The 21,089-nt window shown below is 40.5% G+C and overlaps 1 protein-coding gene and 1 long non-coding RNA gene across 2 annotated transcripts in view; one reads left to right on the forward strand and one right to left on the reverse strand.

Annotated features, from left to right (window-relative positions):
* LOC309348861 overlaps window positions 1-14,343 on the forward strand; it is a 120,139-nt gene extending 105,796 nt beyond the window's left edge. The window contains exons 3-5 of the long non-coding RNA XR_014159573.1: window positions 8,104-8,169; window positions 9,355-9,456; window positions 13,907-14,343. This is a non-coding gene — a long non-coding RNA (uncharacterized lncRNA). The remainder of the gene's footprint in view (window positions 1-8,103; window positions 8,170-9,354; window positions 9,457-13,906) is intronic.
* Window positions 994-21,089, reverse strand: part of LOC309346569 (von Willebrand factor D and EGF domain-containing protein-like) — a 205,064-nt gene continuing 184,968 nt past the window's right edge. Inside the window, exons 28-30 of the mRNA XM_081870442.1 lie at window positions 19,844-19,939; window positions 9,342-9,439; window positions 994-3,458 (exon numbers count right to left, since the gene is read on the reverse strand). Coding sequence (XP_081726568.1) covers window positions 3,444-3,458; window positions 9,342-9,439; window positions 19,844-19,939 — 209 coding nt within the window. The 3' untranslated portion in view covers window positions 994-3,443. The remainder of the gene's footprint in view (window positions 3,459-9,341; window positions 9,440-19,843; window positions 19,940-21,089) is intronic.

Below are 21,089 nucleotides of genomic sequence, written 5' to 3' on the forward strand. Positions count from 1 at the left end.
TGTTAGGTGATTTCTCTTAACTGCTTCTAGCAGTCACTTTGGGGAGTTACCATCCCTCATCAAGATCTAAAACCTGCTTTAACCTTGTGTTTTATTGGCAGAGGTGAATGTGTGTGCTTGACTTTCCAAGTTTTTTCTCTGCCAAAGGTGGTGGCGTGAACTACAGCTTCCCAAGAGCAATACGATAAGGCATATTTGTGCAGCGCCATCAGTACATTACAAGCTTCTATAAGTTTGGAAGTCAATGTTTGGCCTGTTCCTTGGCAGTCTCTCCCATCCTTCCTTTATGATCTCTCTCTGTCCAGCCCATCTCCAGCAGAGATTAAATTTTGCTATATTAAAATACAAACAATGAGGCACATTAACTTAACTAGTGAGATGTACTGTGGGAATGAAATCTACTTTAGGTCCCAAATCCAAGCTTGGCAAGGACTTCCTATTCATCAACACTGCCCATCATGGGCATAATGGAAGCAAGGTAATATAGCTTCTTTTTTATTGATTCTCCCTGTAGTTGAAGAAAGACATAATTGCTACCATCAATTTAATCTTGCAACACTCATCTGTTGCCAACCTTCTGCTCTAGTGCCTTCCTGGAAGCGTTGAATTGAAGTTTCAAACTCAGTTCCAAACTCACCATCTCCCAGTTTTGGACAACCCACAGAAGTGTGGGTTTTTACCGAATTCTCCTTCGGTAAAAGGTCCTCTCTTCATGTAGCATGGATGGGAGGTCAGTGAGGCTAGAATAACAATTGTATTTCTATGTGCACATCACAGATTTATCTAGAATAACATTCTCTAATATGCTGGTGCCATGAGTTCCTTTGTGTTTCATATTTCCCTCTGCACAATTTTGTAGAGATGACAAGAACTAATGAAAATAGAAGAGAACAAAGAAAGAACTGGGGTGGGGAGGCAAGTTGAGGGACAAAAATAATATTTATTCAAAGAAAAGAGTACAATTACATAAAACATTTTAGTCTTTTCAAAAGTAGTACAAAACAAACATTGTTCTCATATTGAAAAGGCAGGTGGCAATATGCAAAGAAATATACTTAACAGCTACAGGAACTGAAACACTTTAAGTAGAAAATAATCTGCATTAATGATTATAAATTTCTTAGCATTAAAAGGACACATTCTCATCCATTTTCTGCAAAGATTCTGTATCTTGTGATCCAAAGCACTGTTGGAATGTCTACTCAGCTGGTGTGAAGCAACCCAGCCTATCACAAAAATGCCACAGCATCTTGGCATCAGTTCCATAGATCACTTGTGATTAAACAGCACACTGCTGCATTCATAGAAGCTGCTGTTGTGAGGTTACTCATGAAAAGCATTGTTCACACATTATGGTTCTATTTGTGACTGCCCCAAAACACATTGGCCAGATTCAACTAACGACTCCCATTAGTGTAAGCCCATGCAAGGACTTCTGCTAGCGCAACTCTCCCCCCCCCCCCCGTGCCTCCCAAAATTGACTCAGGGGGATTAGGAGAGCCCACAGAATAGTGCAGGGAGGAAGAGAGGGGAGATTGCTCCACCAGGCCAGCACTGCACCCATGCCATGCCAAACAAGAAAGTTTACAGTCCAAGACAATGTGGGGGTTCTTTTATATTTAAATTGAGTCCACGCTGAACTTAGTTTGCCCCTGCTTTCAGTTCCTTCATATTTGTTTTCTCCCTTGGTATTGCTGTTGTGCATGTGCACCACTGATAAAACACAGCAAAAAAAGCAAGGCTGATGTGCTTGTTCTAGTGTGTTAAAGATACACATAAGTCCTGTTTAGATGTTTGCCTAAATTCACATGGGTTTAATCTGTACACACAGGCTCCACTCACTCCAATGTCCCAAGGCATGCAGGTCCTTCTTTAGATCACCATGTATTTGACATTCAGTGGAATGTGCTTACAAACCTCCTGCAATAGCAGGTACACCCCATCACCATCCTTGGTTTAAGCCTGTGTGGGTTCAGGTAAATGCCTGAATGGAGCCACAGACATACCAAGCCCTGTGCCTCAGTAAAACAGTGCGGGGGGGGGGGGGGAGTTGCAAGCATACATATGCTCAAATAAAGACTGTTCTTCTTTGGTAGTGTTTTATCATTGCACACCTGCATATTGATAATATATGCTTTATGTGTGGAAAAGCAACTATGGAACTGAGCAGAGATAATCTGCAGCCATATTCAAGCATTCTTAAGAATGTGTGAGGACTCAAACTCTGCAGGGAGCAATGGAAACTACACGGTCCCAACCCCTTTCCTTTTAACCGTGGTCTGCAGGGAGATTCCAACTACATTCAGTTAAATGTGGTTAGGCTGCTCCGATCATCCAAGAACCCTGATAGTTTAGAGAATTTAATTGCAGAGAGGATTCCAGCCACATTCCTTACTGGTGGGAATGGAAGAGTCTGTCAGTTTTGATTATCTCAGTTTCTCATTTGTCAAATCTTAAATTCAGTTCTGCACAGCCATTTGTGATTTCCTTACCAAAAATTCTTTGTGAGAATTCATCAGCATTTTAGTGCAAAGTTCTCCTAATAAACATCTTTCCACATGCAGTTTTGACTTAATATACATTTTTCTTAGCAAGCAATTTCCCGCTATAATGCATTTTTGTATGTTATTTTCATGAAAAGCTTCACTTTTTGCACACTTTCTCCTAAAATATGCATTTTTGTAAGCATTGTTTGGTAGGAGAACTGCATTGCAAAGTTCAGATAAGTGTGAATTTTAAGGGTACCTGTGCTTCAGGTCCCATATTGTTTTGGAAAATGTGAATTTGGTGGAGTCGGTTTTAAATGCAAAGTGATTTGAATTTCTTCCCCATCCCTCCCCACTGGTGTATGTGGGGATACTGGAGATGGGCCTACATGTGTGTCTCCTACTCACTTCAATCTCACCTGCTTTCTTTTGCAAAACTGAAGAGAATTGGTGCATGCTCTTGTTCTGGAGTTAATTGTAGAAATTTTACAGGTAAAACTGGAATTCAGGAGGTGTGCAATGCAGGCCAGAGCAAACAAGAAGAACAAGAAAAATGGATTAGCGTACACCCCAAAATCCTCAATGTTGGCTTCTCTATAGAACCCAAAGGTAGCAGAAAGCAACAGCCTTTCTAAAACACTCTGCAAGTCACAGTTGAAATAGGCACTTGCAGTCAGTGAGTAACTGAGGTATTGGCACTATGCTGCAATATATATATATATTGAGATTGAGAATGGTGTCACCTAATGTGACACAGGCAACTAGCTAAAGCTGTTCGAGTATGTTCTGGAATCAGTAATTTCTCAACATGACTTAATGCTTGCCATGAGTGGAGGCAGGAGGGAGAAATTTAGCTATGTTTCTATAGTGCATTGTCTGCCAACTCTAAAAGAAAGGAGGGAGTCTTAGCATTTCGGCATCAAAATGAATGTCTTCATTGTCCTTCTGCTGTTTTCTTCATCCTATGGGGAGCTATGAAACAGAAATGAGGATTCAGCTGCTGAAGGGATTAGGTGACAAACAGGCCTACACCCACATTGTCACAAAACAAGTATGAAATATTCTAATGTAGTAATAGCATGGCTTCTGTCTGGTTTTTTCTTAACCCCCCTTTTTTCTCTTTAATTTTGACCACACTGCAACTACCCCACATTTCAGAATTTGATCCAAGCAGGCAACTAACAAGTGTTATAATTGTCCAATAATTTCACCTGGAGTGGTTGTCTTTATTGTGGAACAATGTGACAGATCTGCTTCCAAAACACGCACCCACGAGGGTATCATGTAGCAACGGCTGATTTCTCCTCCATCATTCCAACAGAGGAAAATAACTATATTGCTGAAATGGTTTGGCTTTGACTCTGTTATTTGCAGTGGGGTTGACAGTTCTGAAGCTGGAATTAGATTTCTTTCCTCTAAAGCAGGAGTGTCTACAAAACCAATTTGCTATTTTCCATATGACACAGTGAGACTGTTGACACCTTGCCTGTATGAGTTTGAATGTGCTCAGCCCATTTCTACGCTGTGGAGGTTTGTCAGTAAAAAGCATCTTAGTTTAAGGGTGGAAGTAAATCTTCTCAGTCCCCCAAACATGATATTAGGTGACAGAAAGAGCTTTTGTCTTGCAGGACTACAAGAGACCTAGAAATCCACTAAATGTGCAGGACAAAAGAGTTGGAGGATTATTCATCTCTAAGAGAAGAGGACTGCTGGATCTCTCTGCATCTGACAGGACACACATATACTCCATATTTGATACTATCAAGTGTAGTATTTTGGTATCAAACCTGGATATATAATATTTGATGGTGCAAATTGTTTTCCTGTGATTTAATATAAAGAATATTAAATATTCATATTAAATATTTAATATAAAGAACACTTAATGTTTGTATGTGGTTTTCAAGCATTCAACATGCTACACATACATTATCTAGTTATAATTCTTACAATAATTCTGTAAAGCAGGGATATTCACTGGATGTTGTCTAACTGCAATTCCATCATCCTGTCCCATGATGGAATGGGGACTAATGGGAGTCGGTGCCCAACTAAAACTCGGGGAGGGCACAGAGGTTCCCCAGCCCCAGGTGGGATAAGTCAATATTATTGTCCTTTATACTGCAGATGGGAGGAGCTGATGTGGAGAGGGAGAGGGAGAGGGAGGGAGGGAGGGAGGGAGGGAGGGAGGGAGACAGGCTTGCCAAAGGCCACCTAGTGAGTAAACTGGACTTACTGCTGCCAGTGCAACTCTTACATTGGATTTGGCCCAATACATTTTCTAGAGAAGAATGTGAGAGAACATAAAAGCTGATACATGGCTTTGTAGAATGTCTACCTTAAGCTGCAAAGTGCTGCAAATTTCAAGAAAGCTTCCAGGTACAAACACTCCATAAATCAGTTGTGTTTGATTAAATTTCTGTATTCCATCTGACTTTTTGCTAATGATTGCAGAAGCAGTATTATTACCGACAAAACAGCTATGTTCTTAGCTTGTTAGTGTTTTCTTCTTCTTTCATGAGCAAGTCTTTCTGTCTGTCGGTTTTGATTTTTAGAAGCTAGCAAGGGCATTTGTCTTCATGTTTACCTCAAAATTGCTAAATTATCAGAATCTTGCAAGGACTGTCTTATTGCAGTTTGGCATACTATTACAAATTCTTTATCCTCCAACATATATCCTAGTACCACTGCCACACATTGTCATGTCTGTAATATGTAATTCAATTGATTATATCTCGTCAAATGGAAATATGTGAAGGGGGGACAAAGGAAAGCAAAGAAATAAGAGTTTTATAGAACCCTCCCCTTCTTTCCTGAGGGAAAAAAAATGAAACTTACATAAAATGTTAAAAATAAATATGACACTTCTGCCCTAACAAATCAATAACTGAGGCAAGCCATCCTTCTCTCTCTAGGATGGATGAATATGTCCATTTTGGTATTTCTCAGCTTCATTTTTCTAGTCTTTGGCTCAGTTTGACACACCATCATCATATTAGTGTGTATTTCTCTAATGCACACATTTCAAAAGCCATACTGGATTTTTGTGTTATATTTACTAATATATACATTTTTATGCACACTTTTCCTAAATACATTATTCAGTTAGAGAACTGCATTGTAATTTTCAGATAAGTGAAAATGTTGAAGAATAGTTGCTTTCCAGTGCATACATATAATTTTTGGGAGTGCAAATTAGGTAGCTTCTCATTAAAATGTAAACTAATTTTTTTCATCATCCCTGTCTCCTGTAGTTTATTAGACAGTATTTGGCAGAGACCTAAACACTGTGTTTGTGTGTGTGCATGTTTTAGTGCTACTAACTGGACAATGAAACCAGAGGTTTGTTTCAGGCGAAGGAAGTCAATCTTCTAACCTGTCTATCCAGTGATTACTTTTCCTTTTCTAGGCTAAAATGAGAAGAGGGACAGGGATTCACTTAGGTGCCAAGATGCAATTACACATGCCCTTGTCCTTCAGCCAATTCAGTGTAAAAAGAACATTTCTTGCCACATATTCCCATTCAGCCCTGCTTTCTGGAGGCTATTATAAATCCTTTGGGAAATTTCCTCCCTCTTGGGACAGAAGTCAGGGCCAAAACTCTAGATTGGCTATTTCCCATTGTGGGGGCTCTCTGCTTTTCTAATCCAGATTGAAGGAGTTGAACACCTCTACCCCATTCAATCCAAAAACTGCAAAGGAATGAACAATACCAATGCAACAGCGCTAACTTCAACCAACTTAAACTGAACAAAAGCAGAAGGCTAGGACAACTCCATGACTCCTTAACTATCTCTCACAGATAGGCTTCTGGAAATATCCCCCTCAAACTGAATATGAAATTGTTCCATGCCATCAATTAGCAACAAGCAGGAATTTCACCAGTGGTATATGAAACATTTTCTACTCTGTCAGGCTTCACATTTTCTATCTCCTTAATGACATGAAGCAATTGAATCAAACCAAATTCGCGGTGAGTCTCTCTTCATTGAGGGAAGGGAAACAGATATTCTTAGGGTCACATTCTCCTCTACAAAAACAAAAACAAAGAAACTTTGCCTTTGGTGATGGACAGGCATTATGAGGATTGAAATAACTGACATACTCTACTAAGATGGCGTCATGCTGAATCTCATGCTAGGCTCTCCACCATCCCAGGGTGTGCACCAAGGCCGCATAGTCCCATGTCATTTAAATACTGTCCCCTTAGGGAAGGAAGCTAAGAGCTCATGATTGCGCTATTGTCAGGCACTCCACTGTCATGCTGTGTTTACAGCCTGGAAGGAAAGGCCTAGATGAAGGCAGGCTGTGATTATGCTTTATCCCTGCCATTTGGTGGTGGGAGAGAGAGTTGGGAAGAGTCTTGGTGTTTTCCATGGGCTCTTCTGTTCCACTGCCAGGCACATCCCTAACCTGTGAGGACTTCAATAATATGAAATTCCTCACACTCAACTTGTAATGGACCATGTCCCTTGCTAATAGATATCAAGACAAGGAGAGAGAAAGAGAAAAGAAAACAATGAAGTACTAAAATCAAGTTCTGAGAGGATGCTGACTAGGTAGGGTTGGTACATAAAGGAGATAAATTAGATGAGAAATGTGGTTGGTTGGCCAATGGCTGATGGTTTTAGGAGTTGTAGTCCAACAACAACTGATGAAGGGTCACAGGTTCCCCACCCCTGTCTAGACTTTTGGCTCTGCTTTCTGACCCAGGTTGAAGGGGTGTTTCAAAAAATCAAGCGTTTTAGAAGCCAGAATTCCAGGGAAGCTCAGTCAAAACCTTGTTTTAAAGAGAACTTGCTTGCTTTCCCTATCACATATAGATGTTTTTTTTCTGAGACTTATAAGAAAAAATATAACACAACATAAAGACTGTCCTCTATTTGTGTAGTCTTTTTTGAACCTAATAGTATTCTATTATTGCCAGAACTGTATAAACAATGGCTCCGATACACCTAAAATTAGTTATGACTAAATGTCATCAAAGCAAAGAACAAGTTGCTGATCACTTAAGTCCCATTGCTTTCAAAGAGCATTTTAGGAGCATGATCTTAAGCAGGTTTACTGAGAAATCATCAAGTTCAATGTACTTTCTATGTGAAAGTGAATATAAATTGCATCTAATTGCAGCTGGATTTAGAAAGCGTTGAACAATTCAATGATATATGTTACCTACTTGCTCCGTGTCTCAAAAGTGCATGACCAAGGTGCTGAATTTTGTTTCCTCACAAATTTATCCAGCACATGAACTGGGAACGGGTGTTATACCAATTAGCCCTACCCTCTAGCATCTACAGATACAGTGTGAATGTCTGCCGGGAGGAAGCCTTTGACCATTATAGTTACATACAAGGGTTCCAGGTCAGATGGAAGCTTTCACACATACATTTGTAAGCAAAAAGGCCCTCCTTGCAGACAGCCATGTTGAAAGTGTGGCTTCACCAATGCCCCCTCTCACGCTGGATGAATTTGGGAATAAAATGCCTGATCAGGGCATTGAAGACAGAGTTTTTGTGTATGTGACAAACTGCTAAATCCCAAGTGGTCAGAAGCTAGCATTAATATTAGGATTTAGGTGGATTATAATACCTGCTGTTATTTTTACTTTTCGTTTTAGATGCCAATCCTGAACATGCTTACTAGGAAGATAATCTCACTGAAATTCAGCTGGACTTTGTTCAAAGTAAGCTATGCTTAGGAACGGGCTGTAATCTTCTTTCTGGAACTGACTTCTGTTGATGACAAGATAAACTGAGCTAGTGACCACTGCAGTGACCCAGTAGCATGACATTTCTCATATTCTAAAGCTTCTGCTAAAGCTTCTCCAATTTCTATTTACTGTGCAATGGTTCACTGATAGGAAAAATGGATGCTCAGCATTTGATTTGATATTTTATACAAAGTACAGCACAGTTCCACTTCATTTGTGAACTGACAGATCTCATACTGCACATTTGCAATCATAGCAATGGTTTCGAAAACAAACCTGATAATTTTGGTTTTGATATAACAGAAAGGTCAGTTTTCACTGTACCATGAAAAAAACTATATATAAAAACTTTTGAATTTAAACACACACAGACAATCAATCGCTTCAGTTTATCTCACTGAAATCTAGGGTGTCAAAATAGGATATAAAATAGAGCACTTCAGAAAATGCAAGGTATATTTTCCCCGCTGGCTACAGTTGACCAGTTTAAATAGTTTTTGTGCAGTCTGAAAATTACAATGAGTCTTGCTTCATCTTATCTGCATCTGCTGCATGCCAATGTCAATATAGAAGTTTTATTTTCCTGGGAGAATGTCACTGTCAATGAAATGCATCAATAACTGTAATTCTGAGTTTAAAGATGTGACTTCAGTTCCAGAATATTGAATGTGAAAAGGCTGTCATAGTGTATCGTACTACATTATCCAAACATAGTAGAAAACACTATGATTCTCTGCCCTGATGCTGAACATATAGTCAAGCTTGATTCAGGAGATTTCATGTTATTGAAAAAGGCACACAAAGCCTGACTGCTTAAAATAAAAAATATTCAGAAGAAAAAACATGTAGGGAAACATGAAGGGCAGTATCCAGGGAAGTAGTTCTGCTAGTGCAAAGACTTCTGGACAAACAGTGGAATGCCCCCCTCCCCTCCCTGTGCACACCCTAAATCTGTTCCAGGGTTTCCCCAAATCCTTCACAGCAGATCTGTGGAGGCTGAGGTGTGTGTGCCATTGCACACATATAAATCCTCATGCTAATGGAACTACAATGCTGGATACCATCCAAAATGTTTTGTTCGTTCTGCAATAGTTCTTTCCCCATGTTGTGAATAGGGGATCAACATTACAGAAATACTACTGTACCTTCTTTCCACAGTTTGAACCACCATGCCCACTTCTACAGGCACAAACATTTGGCTTGACACATCTCCCTCCAAACTGGCATTTCGGCTCGCAAACAGCTGCAACAAAACAACTTGTAAGTATTATTTCTATTTAAACAACAGCAATTATATTAAACTATTCAGTTACATCAGATTTTGCATCAGATTTCCTTCAGTTACATCAGATTCAGTTGTGAAGTGGTTTCCGCCCCCCATTTTATAGTTCTTTCAACCCTCGGAAGTCATCCACATGCTAACTCAGTGTGGATCAGATTTGGAGGCTTGATTGCGTCTTTCAAATTTCAGGCAATTGGAACTGGATGGTAAAAGCAGCCAATCCATGCTGTGTTCATCCAGTGATGTTGGTTTTCATATCACCAGCCCAGAGTCAGGCAGCCTGATCCAAGAACAGCAGCTGCCATGGGCTGGAAGAGTTTTGTGAAGAAGCTCCAAAAACCTATTAACATATTAAATCTGTACATAACTCTTTAGAGTGGTCTGTTTGAGTGGGCACTGTAAGGATAAAAAACTGAACCCCTCTAAGATTGTAGTCCCTTGTTCTGATGACATGAGAGTACCATTCACTGAAAAGAAGGGGCAATCTCATTACAATTTGCTCTTCTAACATTGCACTGTTCACGTGAGTGGATTACTTGCACAAGCAGTTCTCTGCATGAGTTAGCCAACTGTGCAGCAAGGTCTGAGTGACTAATGATTCTGCTTCTATAATAACTTTTTATTAAGGAGAGAGAACAATAACTTCTGTGAATGAGAGCGCTTCATTCCAAAGCCATTACATGCTTGCGTCTCATTGTCCTTGCCTATTATCTTGAACTAACAGAGAAAGGCAGAAGACTAATTTCTCCTCTTTAATACAGTGGTGCCTCGCAAGACGAAATTAATCCGTTCCGTGAGGCTCTTCGTATAGCGGTTTTCTCGTCTTGCGAAGCAAGCACATTGACAGCTTAGCGGATTAGCGCTATTAGCGGTTTAGCGGCTTTTAGCGGATCAGCTGATAAGCGGCTTATCAGCGGATCAGCTGATAAGCGGCTTAGGGCTTAGGAAAAGGGGGGGGGGAAGGGAAAAAAACCCCCGCAGGAACTCGCAAGACATTTTCGTCTTGCGAAGCAAGCCCATAGGGAAATTCATTTTGCGAAGCGCCTCCAAAACGGAAAACCCTTTCGTCTAGCGGGTTTTCCGTCTTGCGAGGCATTCGTCTTGCGGGGCACCACTGTAAATACGTAAGTATGGGGTTTGAGTTCCATTGGTGAATGGGCCCAGAGTGACCTTTTCAGTTCCAACAAAATAACACAGACACTTTATGATAACCTACCTAAGATAAGCTACTCGCTGGAACAGCTTCACAAAAAGACGGATGTTATGAATTCCAAACTTGAGAGCTTGGAACAAAAAGTGATAAATTTGGGACAAAAAGTGACCTTTAATACAGAAATTGCTCAGGATTTGATACAGGAAACTACTTTGACAGGACAAACTGGGGAGAAGGAGAAAGTTGTGGTTGCTGAACCTAAAGTAATACAAGTGGAAGCCCCAGCCTTTCAGAGGCAAATCGAGAACTATAAGTGGAGGCCTCTTATGAATGAATATAGAAAAAGTCAGAATTTGAAGATTGGAGCCCTGCCTGCACTGGAGAAGGAAGGTTGGATAGACTCTTTCATGCAGGGATTTATTGACTTTTGGGTTCTGAATCTGGGTCAGGAGGTGATTGGAGTTGTGGGGGTCTTTGGATCTGGAGGAGTCTTGAAACATGATTTGAGATATTGTATGGACCTTGGTTCTAGCTGTGGAGAGTTGGCTGGCCTGTCGAGAGGGAATGGGGGCATGGTTGGGTTGGGGCCTCCCCGAGACTTCCTCTTCAGCATTTTCAGCATCAAAGAATATGAAGAAGAATTGCAGAAGGGACTTGGAAAAGATTTAAGAGCCTCAGACAGAAGATCTCCAGGTTGATGAACTATATGGAATGGACGGAAATGATTGGCAGAATCCGAGACCAGGGAGAAGAGATAGTGGTAGAAGATTGGGAAAGTCTAAAGTTTGTACATAGAAATACTGTAAAATTAATGAGTGTTTGAAAATTGTTGGAATGAAACTTTATGGCTTTAGCAGAAATGCTATAAGGAGTTAAGTATAAATAAGTATTTTAGTATTAATGGAAAATAAGGGTAAAAATATGTTAAGACATTCATAATGATAAAGATAGAGAAAGATGGAAAGGATTTGCTGAAACAACAGAAGTGGAATACAAAAAGGGAGGTGAGAGGAAGTCGATGAAATAAGGGAATGAAAGATAGACTAATGAAATTGTATACTATATGTTTTTTAAATTGTTGTTGTTTTGTTTTGTTCAATTTAGTGTTAAGGTTGTGTTTTGTATTGTTTATTGTATTTTGTATTGTTTCTTCTTTTGTTCTTTTTTCTTGTCTGCCGTAAGTTTGAAAAGTAATAAAGATTATTATTTTTTTTAAAAAAAGATAACCTACCTTGAAGAACTAACAATGACTTCTGTTTATAATACATTACCTTACAATGGATGAGGAATTTCAAAACCCATTAATAGATTATGCAGATTATGACAATGGCCCTGTATTGTAAATCTGAACCATGCCCCTGCAACTACAGCAGCTGTTATCCATGAAAAACTGGGCTCACCTAAATTCCATTAGTAGTATCAGTGGAAATTAAGCACTTCATTCTCCAGAACTTTTTCAATGGGACTCTGAAACACCTTGGTTCTTCTGGCTTAAACACTGTGCCTCATTGGCCTGCCATGTTGCCAGAAAGCACCAGCTCACCTCCATGTCAAGGTCCTTCATAATCGCATTGGCTCAAAAGTCTCAGTTTTGCTTGCAAATGTTAGCCTGCAAGATCTAACAAGGTGTGCAATCACATTCTGTTGAGATGAACATAGAGTATCCCACTCATTATACACTAGCTAATGCTTAATCTCTTCCATTTTCCTAAATCATAGCCACATATAGATGGCAAGCACAGTGAAGAGGGATAAAGGGTCATGAATTCAGTCCTGTCTTCAAACTTCCACTGCCCCTCCCACCCACCTTGTTGCCATGTCTGCAGCACAATGCCTGCACCAAAGAGACTTTTCTAGGCAGGGAAGTTCCCTGGGCAATAGAGAGCCCTGGGCAAACAACAATGTTGGGGGCAGAAGGAACAGCAGAACCTTTGGAGCAGAGCTAAACATGCTGTATGCAGTTCCTTTCATCATGCTTGTCCCTTACATTGCCCCCCCCCCCCAATCTCAACAACTTTGGTTAATCCAATGGGTAGACCACTGCCAGTTTTTTTATATATATACTGGGAGTAGATCACAGTCTCTTGGGAGTTGGACATGCCTGCATTAGAGCAATGAGGCAGGAAGGCCCAAAGTCCTAGAATGACCTCTCAAGTATTACTGCATCACACCCACCTAGACTGCAGACTCCCCCTTCTGTCAAGAAGAAAATGACAATCAATGGCTGATGGGCCATGTTTGGATAGAAGATCACAAGCAAATATGGATTAGATTGGGTTACACCCTTGGCACAAATCTGTAAACTATCTGAATAATCCTCTGAATTCTATAGACAGATGATTAGGAAAGAGCACTGCAGCATACGATCCACCTTCTATACAGGATGAAATGAGTTTGCTTTAGTTCATCTAGTCTAATGTGATAAATAACCTTTCGAAATATCACCACTTTGTAAAAATAAATAAACAGGATTATGAAGTGTTTATAAGTAATATAGTTCACCATTTCAAGCTTGTCTGGACATATAATTTATTTTCTAATGCTGGCAAGCTATTTTATTAATCTAAAAGATATATCAGTTCATTAAAGTTATGCATCATATCACTTGTGTGACTGACCCCTGCTTCTGTTTGAGTGGTATTCCGATAAAACCCAGCTATGTTTCCCATCTTCATAAAAGTTAAGGCAACAGGACTGCTGATTTCAAGCCAGTTTTCTCCTCTCCTAATTAGCAGTGTGTGCTCCTATGACATTGTTTTGGCAGAGAAAAAAGAGAACAGCCAATTCATAAGGCACTAGTCCAAGAACACACATGTCATGTTATTATTTTAATTAGATCTCAGGAGCTGAAATTTCTGTAATTTCTTTTTAAACAACAAAATCTTTCCTAGCAGCGAACTTATACTGATTATAGCCAATGTTGTTTTGATACAATGTTATTTGAATTGCCTGTCTGTGAGGCAAAGATACCAGAAGTCACTAGCAAAATACAGTCTCTCTCTCTCTCTCTTAAATTGTGTCGTACAATAAAGATTTGTTACTGGGTCTGTATTCACATACCAGTTTATTCCCTTTCCCCAACCTTTTTTAGCTGTTAATTTCCACATGATAGTTGAGTTTTCACACAATGTAAAAACCATGTCTGGAAATACAGTGCAAGTTTAGCAATAATTTCTATGTTATTTGCAGGTGAGCTTTTTTCTGGAAGCAAAGAACATGGAAATGAGCACTAAATTTGAGCTATATTCCCCATGCCTCCTCCCCATCCCTTTCAGGAATTGGCACTGATACCTCAGAAGGCAGGTGAGCAAAGATACCCTACCTGTACCACCAGAACCAACCGCTGCTGCTGAAAGGTGACCAACTTCTACCATTGTGCGCCACTGAATAGGAAAAGTGGAATTCAAGGTCATTACCAGAATGTGTCATGAACCAGAGGTAGCCTTCCAGGGAACAATTGCACAAGCCACTGTTGTGCGGAACTGAGGCGTATTTGAAGTTCTCATCCAAATGAGCAGGGCAGAGGAAAATCTTACACACCTTTGTAAGTTGCTTAGCCAAGATGGCATTATCCTTATCCATATATCCATATATTCATCCTATTCTGCTAGCTATCACTACCTATCTTGCGATGATCATTGTCTGGAATCCAAAGAATTGCTTTAGCTCATGTAGGAGCTTTCATTACTTTCTTCCTTGGACAGCTGAACCTAGTGCCCTATCACAAACTGCTTTTCAACATCCTCTTAGCTCCAACATACGCCTTTGGTGTATGGAACTAACTCCATAGTTGATTCCTAGTCATTATGCTACGGTACATGTTTTTGTTTTTTTAAAAGATCAGTAATGTTTATGAACATCAGCGGTATAAAAGACTGTTGCTAAAAATAGAATTTTTGTTCACACAGAGATAAGAAAGCCTTTCCCCACCACACCTGAACGTGTACATTTTCCAGCAGCATATGGCTGGTTACTCTTGTACCCAGAATGATAGACTACATAAACGTTTGGTCTCATACAGCATTTCTTGAGCTCTTATTAGAATTTGCTGGTTTGTACACAGATGGATACCTTGCACCTGCGATAAGCCTTCTGTTTCTTAAGAGCTCAGAGAAAGGCAGGAGACCACAGGTGCAACTTGGACCACTGCAGTGATGCAATAACAGGGAAAATAAATCACCAGTCCATTTAAGAGTTCTAAGGGATACAGAAGCTCTATGCCAGATGGAATATGTCAACCTGGTTGTATAGAATTATATGCTTACAGGGAGCGGAGCTGTTTATCGTATTACAGAAGTAATGTAATAGAATTTTGAGATGTAAGACATTGGATGCACAAAAACGGACCAGGAGAAACTCCACTGCCTAGAAGATGTAATAAAACAATAGGCATTACATTATATCAAAGAACTATCTTGCACATGAGGTGAGGAAATTAAATGAGCTAATGGGGCACAGTATGTTAAAGGGAAGAATAACTAGCAAAAAAATAATAATTCAGTACTCAAGTAGAACACACTTCCATTCTACCCCACGTATTATTGCAAGGAGAGTTAAAACATTTCAGAAGAAAATTGGAATGGAAATCAGAAGATAATAACATAGCTGGGGTTTAAATGAATATTTCATAAATGCATTTACAAGGAACATCAAACCACTAAACACTAACAATGACACAGGCATTATCCTCTATCGTCTTGGCAAGGAGTGCTGTTTAATAAGCCAAGTTTGTGCTGAAATTATAATCAATAAATGCACCATACTATATAAAAAAAGTTTCCCTGTGTGCTAAAAAGAACAGAGCAGTAATTTTCATGCAAATAACAACCTTTGTTGAGAATGTTACCTTCCTTGTATAAATGGAATAGAAAATCTGGAAGCAAGAGTATAAAAGTGATAGAGGCAGCAAAAGGTTCATAAAATTATGAAGCTGCTGATTTGACATGCGAATGGAAGGAAACTGTTCCTGAAGGGCAAATGAGAAAGCTAGTGTGTGTTCAATAATATTATATTAGAACAGATGATAACCAGCATAAATGACAGGGAGGTCAGTGAAGAGGATTTCCCCATTATTTCAGCTTCATTCATTTTTCTAATTAATTCCTAGGATGTTTCCAAACACAGCAGTTTGCAGTGTCAGACACAGCGAATGAGTGCCCTCAGCAGCTGCATACCGAATGAGGACCCCCGTGCTGATATTTGCCAATCCAAAGGGAATGGAATCATTACTGGCAACACAGCCATGGCAGTGTCAAGTCAGCCACCACTGTGCCAAACCCCTTTCATTAAAAAAAAAAAAAAAGCCTCTTTGGAAATTGGAAAATGAACTGTGAACTGCAGCAAGTGGAAGATGTAGCTGTTGATTTTAGAAGAGGAGGGTCTTAACCTGACACTGGAAAGAATCAACGGATTACATGAAGAGCTCCCACACGTCCACCTCCATAATCTGAACACTTGTCCAGGCAAGCCTCAAACACTTGTCCAGGCAAGCCTCAAAGGCCAGGCTTCCAAGATGAATACCAGATACTTCATACTGCTTGCCAGTTACGGAAGCTGATGTGTATACAACTCCCAATGGTCACTAGGCATGAAGAAGGCACCAAGGCTCTTGATTTCACACACAGCCTACTAGACACTGCACATTCAGCGTCTCACCACAGTGAATCCCATACTTAGGTCACAGAAATCCTGGTTTAAGTTCTGACATCCTTAACTCTCATTGAATCAGTCCACATGGCTTATTGGCCCATAGGACCACGTGTGGTTTGTAAATGTTGCACTAAGAAGTGATGGAGTAGATGCTAAATATCTAGGCAACTAGATAGTCTTTTATCTCAGGCATCCCCCTATGGACACTTTGTTCAACATTTGAGGCCTTTACCATAAGAAGCTTAGTGGACAAATATTAGGAAATATTGGAAATCCTTCTAAAGAGGTGCATCAGAATCCAGCACTTTTATCCTTTTAGATATCTGGCAAAAACTTGGCTCTTTCAGAAAGCCTCCGATTGCTTCATCTCTGCATTTACCTCTTAACCTGATACTTTGTACTGCTAGCATACTGCTCTGTTGTGAGGTTCTGCTTCCATAAGTAAAATGATTATTTTATTGATTTTAATCTGTGTTTTGCTTTGTCTTTGGATACAGAAAAGTAGGATTACTGTTATTTATTACTGTAAGTGAATAAATAAAAACAATAAAATAGAATCTTAAAACATCTTGTTTAATCTTAAATAGAAATGATTTATAACCCCCAAATACTTTATTTTTAATTTGTCTTTGTAGATTTTTAAACACTCTGTACCCATTTAGTGAACATTTGGACCAGCATATATTTCTTCTTTCCTCTTCAGTGTTTTAGTTTTCTTAATTTTATATAGTCATATTTGGAGTCTTTTAAATAATAAATAAAAGATGCAAAGTGAGGATCTTTACTGGTGGTGCCCACTGTGAAATGATTTATACTGCTCAAAGAGTAGTACATCAGGTGAAATAGCTATGTTGGCTTTCACCTATTCAAAACTATTTTTTAAAAACTGAATGATCTCATATTGGACAAAACAGAATAAGAAAGTATGATAAGCCAACTTGCTGTGATTAGAACTTTTGCAGAATTAATAGAGGAACCAAAATAATATTTTGCTCTCTCTCTCTCTTAAGTGTGCATGCTGCATACTGTCAGACAACAGGAGGAAACATTAAAGCAAAATCAATCAAAACATGGGGAACCAGCAGGTGGTCATAAGTGTTGGTATTGCTATTAGCAATCTGCCATTTATTTTCAACTGAAGCATTATGGTGGGGAGCCCTATAGATACTCATTATTTCCTCCATGTAAGTACTTTATACACGAAATGATAACGTGATTACACCCTCCCAACCCGTTCAACATGAAAAACTGCAAGTTTGTTTTACTTAATTTAACTTCTATGCAGATAGTGTCTGAGGATGAAAGAAATGTGCTTTCCCAATTTATACTTAGCTGCCAAGAAGATTTCTGTCATACCATGAAAGCTGCAAGAGCAGGTATGCTTACTTGGGAGTAAGTTTCCTGAATTTAGCATCACTAATTTCTGGGCACCTGGAGAAGGAACTGGCAAAGCACTCCAGTATTTTGCCAAGAAAACTCCATGGACATAAAAAAAGGAGAAGCTTTGAGAAGAAAGTGAGCGTTTCCAAGGCATGCTCTGGTTCATGGGGTCACGGAGAGTCGAACACAACTAAGACGACTAAACAACAAAATTTGTGGGAAAATGTGCATATAATAAGGTGCATCCCCTACAGCAATGATAGTTTGTGTGCATAGGCTTTGCCATTTGCTCTGCAGATCTAACAAAGACTAAAAACGGTATATTTAATTTTGTGCATTTGAAGGGCAAGAAAAGGAGAAATTGAAAGACACAACTTGGACTGAAGATTCTAGTGCAATCCTTTCTTAGGATTCCTTTTCTTGTGGAGGTGTGTGTATTAAATTTGGAACAAATAATTCAGTATAATGAAATAAATCAGATATTTCTTGTTTCTACAATCATAGTTTGCATACATTTCAAAGTTCATGCTCTCCACCCTGAAATGTGACTGCTGCTGACATAACTTTTCAGCACCAGCCTCTTTAACCAGGGATTGAGTTTACCTGGCCAGCTACACATATATCTGTAATTAATCTACTGCTCTGTTAAAGTATGAGCTGTACTTTAAATAATGCTTTGGGTTAGTGGAGGAGAAAGCTACCAGTGGCTGCTATTCTGGATGGCTGTGCTCTGCCTCCATTGTTAGACACAGTATATTTCTATATACCAGCTTCTGAAAACTACAAGAGGGGAGAGAGCGCTTGTGCTTGGGTCCTGCTTGCATCCTTTCCATAGGCATCTGATTGGCTACAGTGAGAACAGGATGCTGGACTAGATGGACCATTGGCCTGATCCAGCAGAATGTTATGACATTATTATGTTAGTGTGCTGGTCCAGGGGGGAGGTTACCGTGGGGCGAGGTCCAGGACCTGAGTTGAGGGTCGGCAAACAGTCCTCCTCGGGCGAAGCGGGGTCCACAGCGAGAAGCCGGGCAAGGACAGGAACTCTAGGGAAACAGGACTGGATGCTGGCCGAAACAGCTCTTCAACAACGTTGCTTCCACAACCTGGGACCGGGCTGACCCGCCTTTATCTTCTCTGAGGCCAGGGGCGGTCCCGGCCCCCAGGAGACCCACCTCTCCTGGCCTTAAGGCGAGCACTCCTCCTGGGAGAAACCAGTTCCCTTCGCCTCTCTGCCCTGAGCCTCTGGAGTCAGGAGAGGCTGAAGGGTTACTGGACCCAGGGGGAGACTCACCTGTAAGCACAGAGTCCTCAACCACCTCCGGAGCCAGAGTGGATTCACCTGGTGCCTGCTCCTGAGGATCCGGCACAGGTGCAGACGCTTCAGAATCAAGGCCCTGCCCCAGTTCAGCCGGCCCTGGAGGCGGGGACTCCTGTGCAGGCTGGGATTCCTCCGGTTCAGCCTCTGAATCGGATTCCCAGGCCATCACAGTTAGTGTTTGTGTGTTGTTCTTTTTACCATAGTCTACCATAGTTGTGGGACGCGGGTGGCGCTGTGGGTTAAACCACAGAGCCTAGGACTTGCTGATCAGAAGGTTGGCAGTTCAAATCCCCACGATGGGGTGAGCTCTCGTTGCTCGGTCCCTGCTCCTGCCAGCCTAGCAGTTCAAAAGCACACCAAGTGCAAGTAGATAAATAGGTACCACTCCAGCAGGAAGGTAAACGGCGTTTCCGTGTGCTGCTCTGGTTCGCCAGAAGCGGCTTAGTCATGCTGGCACATGACCTGGAAGCTGTACGCCGGCTCCCTTGGGCAATAAAGCGAGATGAGCGCCGTAACCCCAGAGTCGGTCACGACTGGACCTAATGGTCAGGGGTCCCTTTACCTTTACTTTAGCATAGTTGCATTGTAGCCTATCCTGTGATCATCACCAAATATGCAGATGGGAAAACTATAGTTTGGAGAAGCTAGGGATTGACATGAACATGGTTCCCACACTGTCTAATCAATCCACTCTCCTCATTATTAGCCTTTTCAAAGTCTGTGCTGTTTACCACATTTTCCAGTTACTTTAATTAATAGCGTGCTTCTTTTCCCAACTGAAAGCATAGCATAGTCTTCAGGCCAGGGGCAAAGGCAAGCAAACAGAAAACGTAACTATGACCAAAGTGCAACAAGTACTTACGAATCTGGCACAGGAGACCCACCCATCCAGCCGCGCACTGGCAGACATTGGGTCCGATACATTCCCCACCATTTGAGCAGCTGGGCAAGCAAACAGCTGAACAGAAGAAAAAGGTGAAAAGAGGCAAATGAGAGGATCTGCAGGATGCCCCCATTGTTCGTAAGTGAATGGCATGTGTTAGCTTCCCTCAATTATTTTCAAAATGGTCGAATCTCAAAAGAGCTTAATGAGCATTCTTCACAAGGCAATTAGCATTCTGAAATTTCCATGATTAGAAAGTTCTCCTTAATCTCTGTTAGTCTGACTGCTAGTTTCATCACGGATTTGTTCCAAAGGCAGATTCCCTGGCCATTAAAATTTCATTTCCTATTAGGGCTTGAAGCCTTAATTGATTGATTGGTGTGATTAGCTGAGTAATCCATTAATTTCAAACTAAACTTGTGGGTATTAAATGAGATTTTAACCAGATCAGTGCCCTTTAAAGGGTGCTGAGGGGCAGTATCTTTGCTGTAAACAATCTGCATGCATCAATCAGGCCAGTGCAATTGCTTAGGATTTCCCAGTCAATATTCACGTAAGCAGTGCTGGTGATTATATGGAAACTTGCCTCTGTGCAACCAATGATTTTGCCCCTTATCTGGGCTGAGATATTATCAAGAATTCACTATCAGGCAAGTAGCCATGGCTGTACACAGGGTCCTATCCGTGATCTGCTTAAAGGTATGGGGCATAGGTCAGGGAAAAACTTGTGCAAGCAGATCACACAGACCCAGCCTCATGAATGAGCTTGAATACGAAAAAGAACTCCTGGGTTGAGAGGAAGACAGAATGAATGGCATGCAGACCATGCCAAATGGGGAGGCCAGCCATAGTAAGAATTTATGAGTTTCTTGTAGTAGTAGCTGGTTGTGAATATGCTTCACATTTTAATTATTATTATTATTTAGTTATATTTTTGCATCACCTTTCAATGTAGATTTCTAAACTGATACACAAAAAAACTAGAAAACAGCTGATCAATAATACATTATATATAATGAAACAATACAAATCCTTGCAATATAAAATAGCTGGCAAGCATTAACTATAACCTGCCCTGCTTTTAAGCATACTATCACCTACTTGCTCGGTGCTTCTTCTCCTGGAACTGTGTTGTGTGATGGCTTCGGCCTCAAGCCTGAAGAGATGCTGCCTTCCCTTGACTGACTTATGTGGGACTTCTGAGCCCCATCCCCTTCAATATTCA

Source organism: Podarcis erhardii, assembly GCF_964252035.2.
Source record: "Podarcis erhardii genome assembly, chromosome: 1".
Taxonomy (NCBI): Eukaryota; Metazoa; Chordata; class Lepidosauria; order Squamata; family Lacertidae; genus Podarcis; species Podarcis erhardii.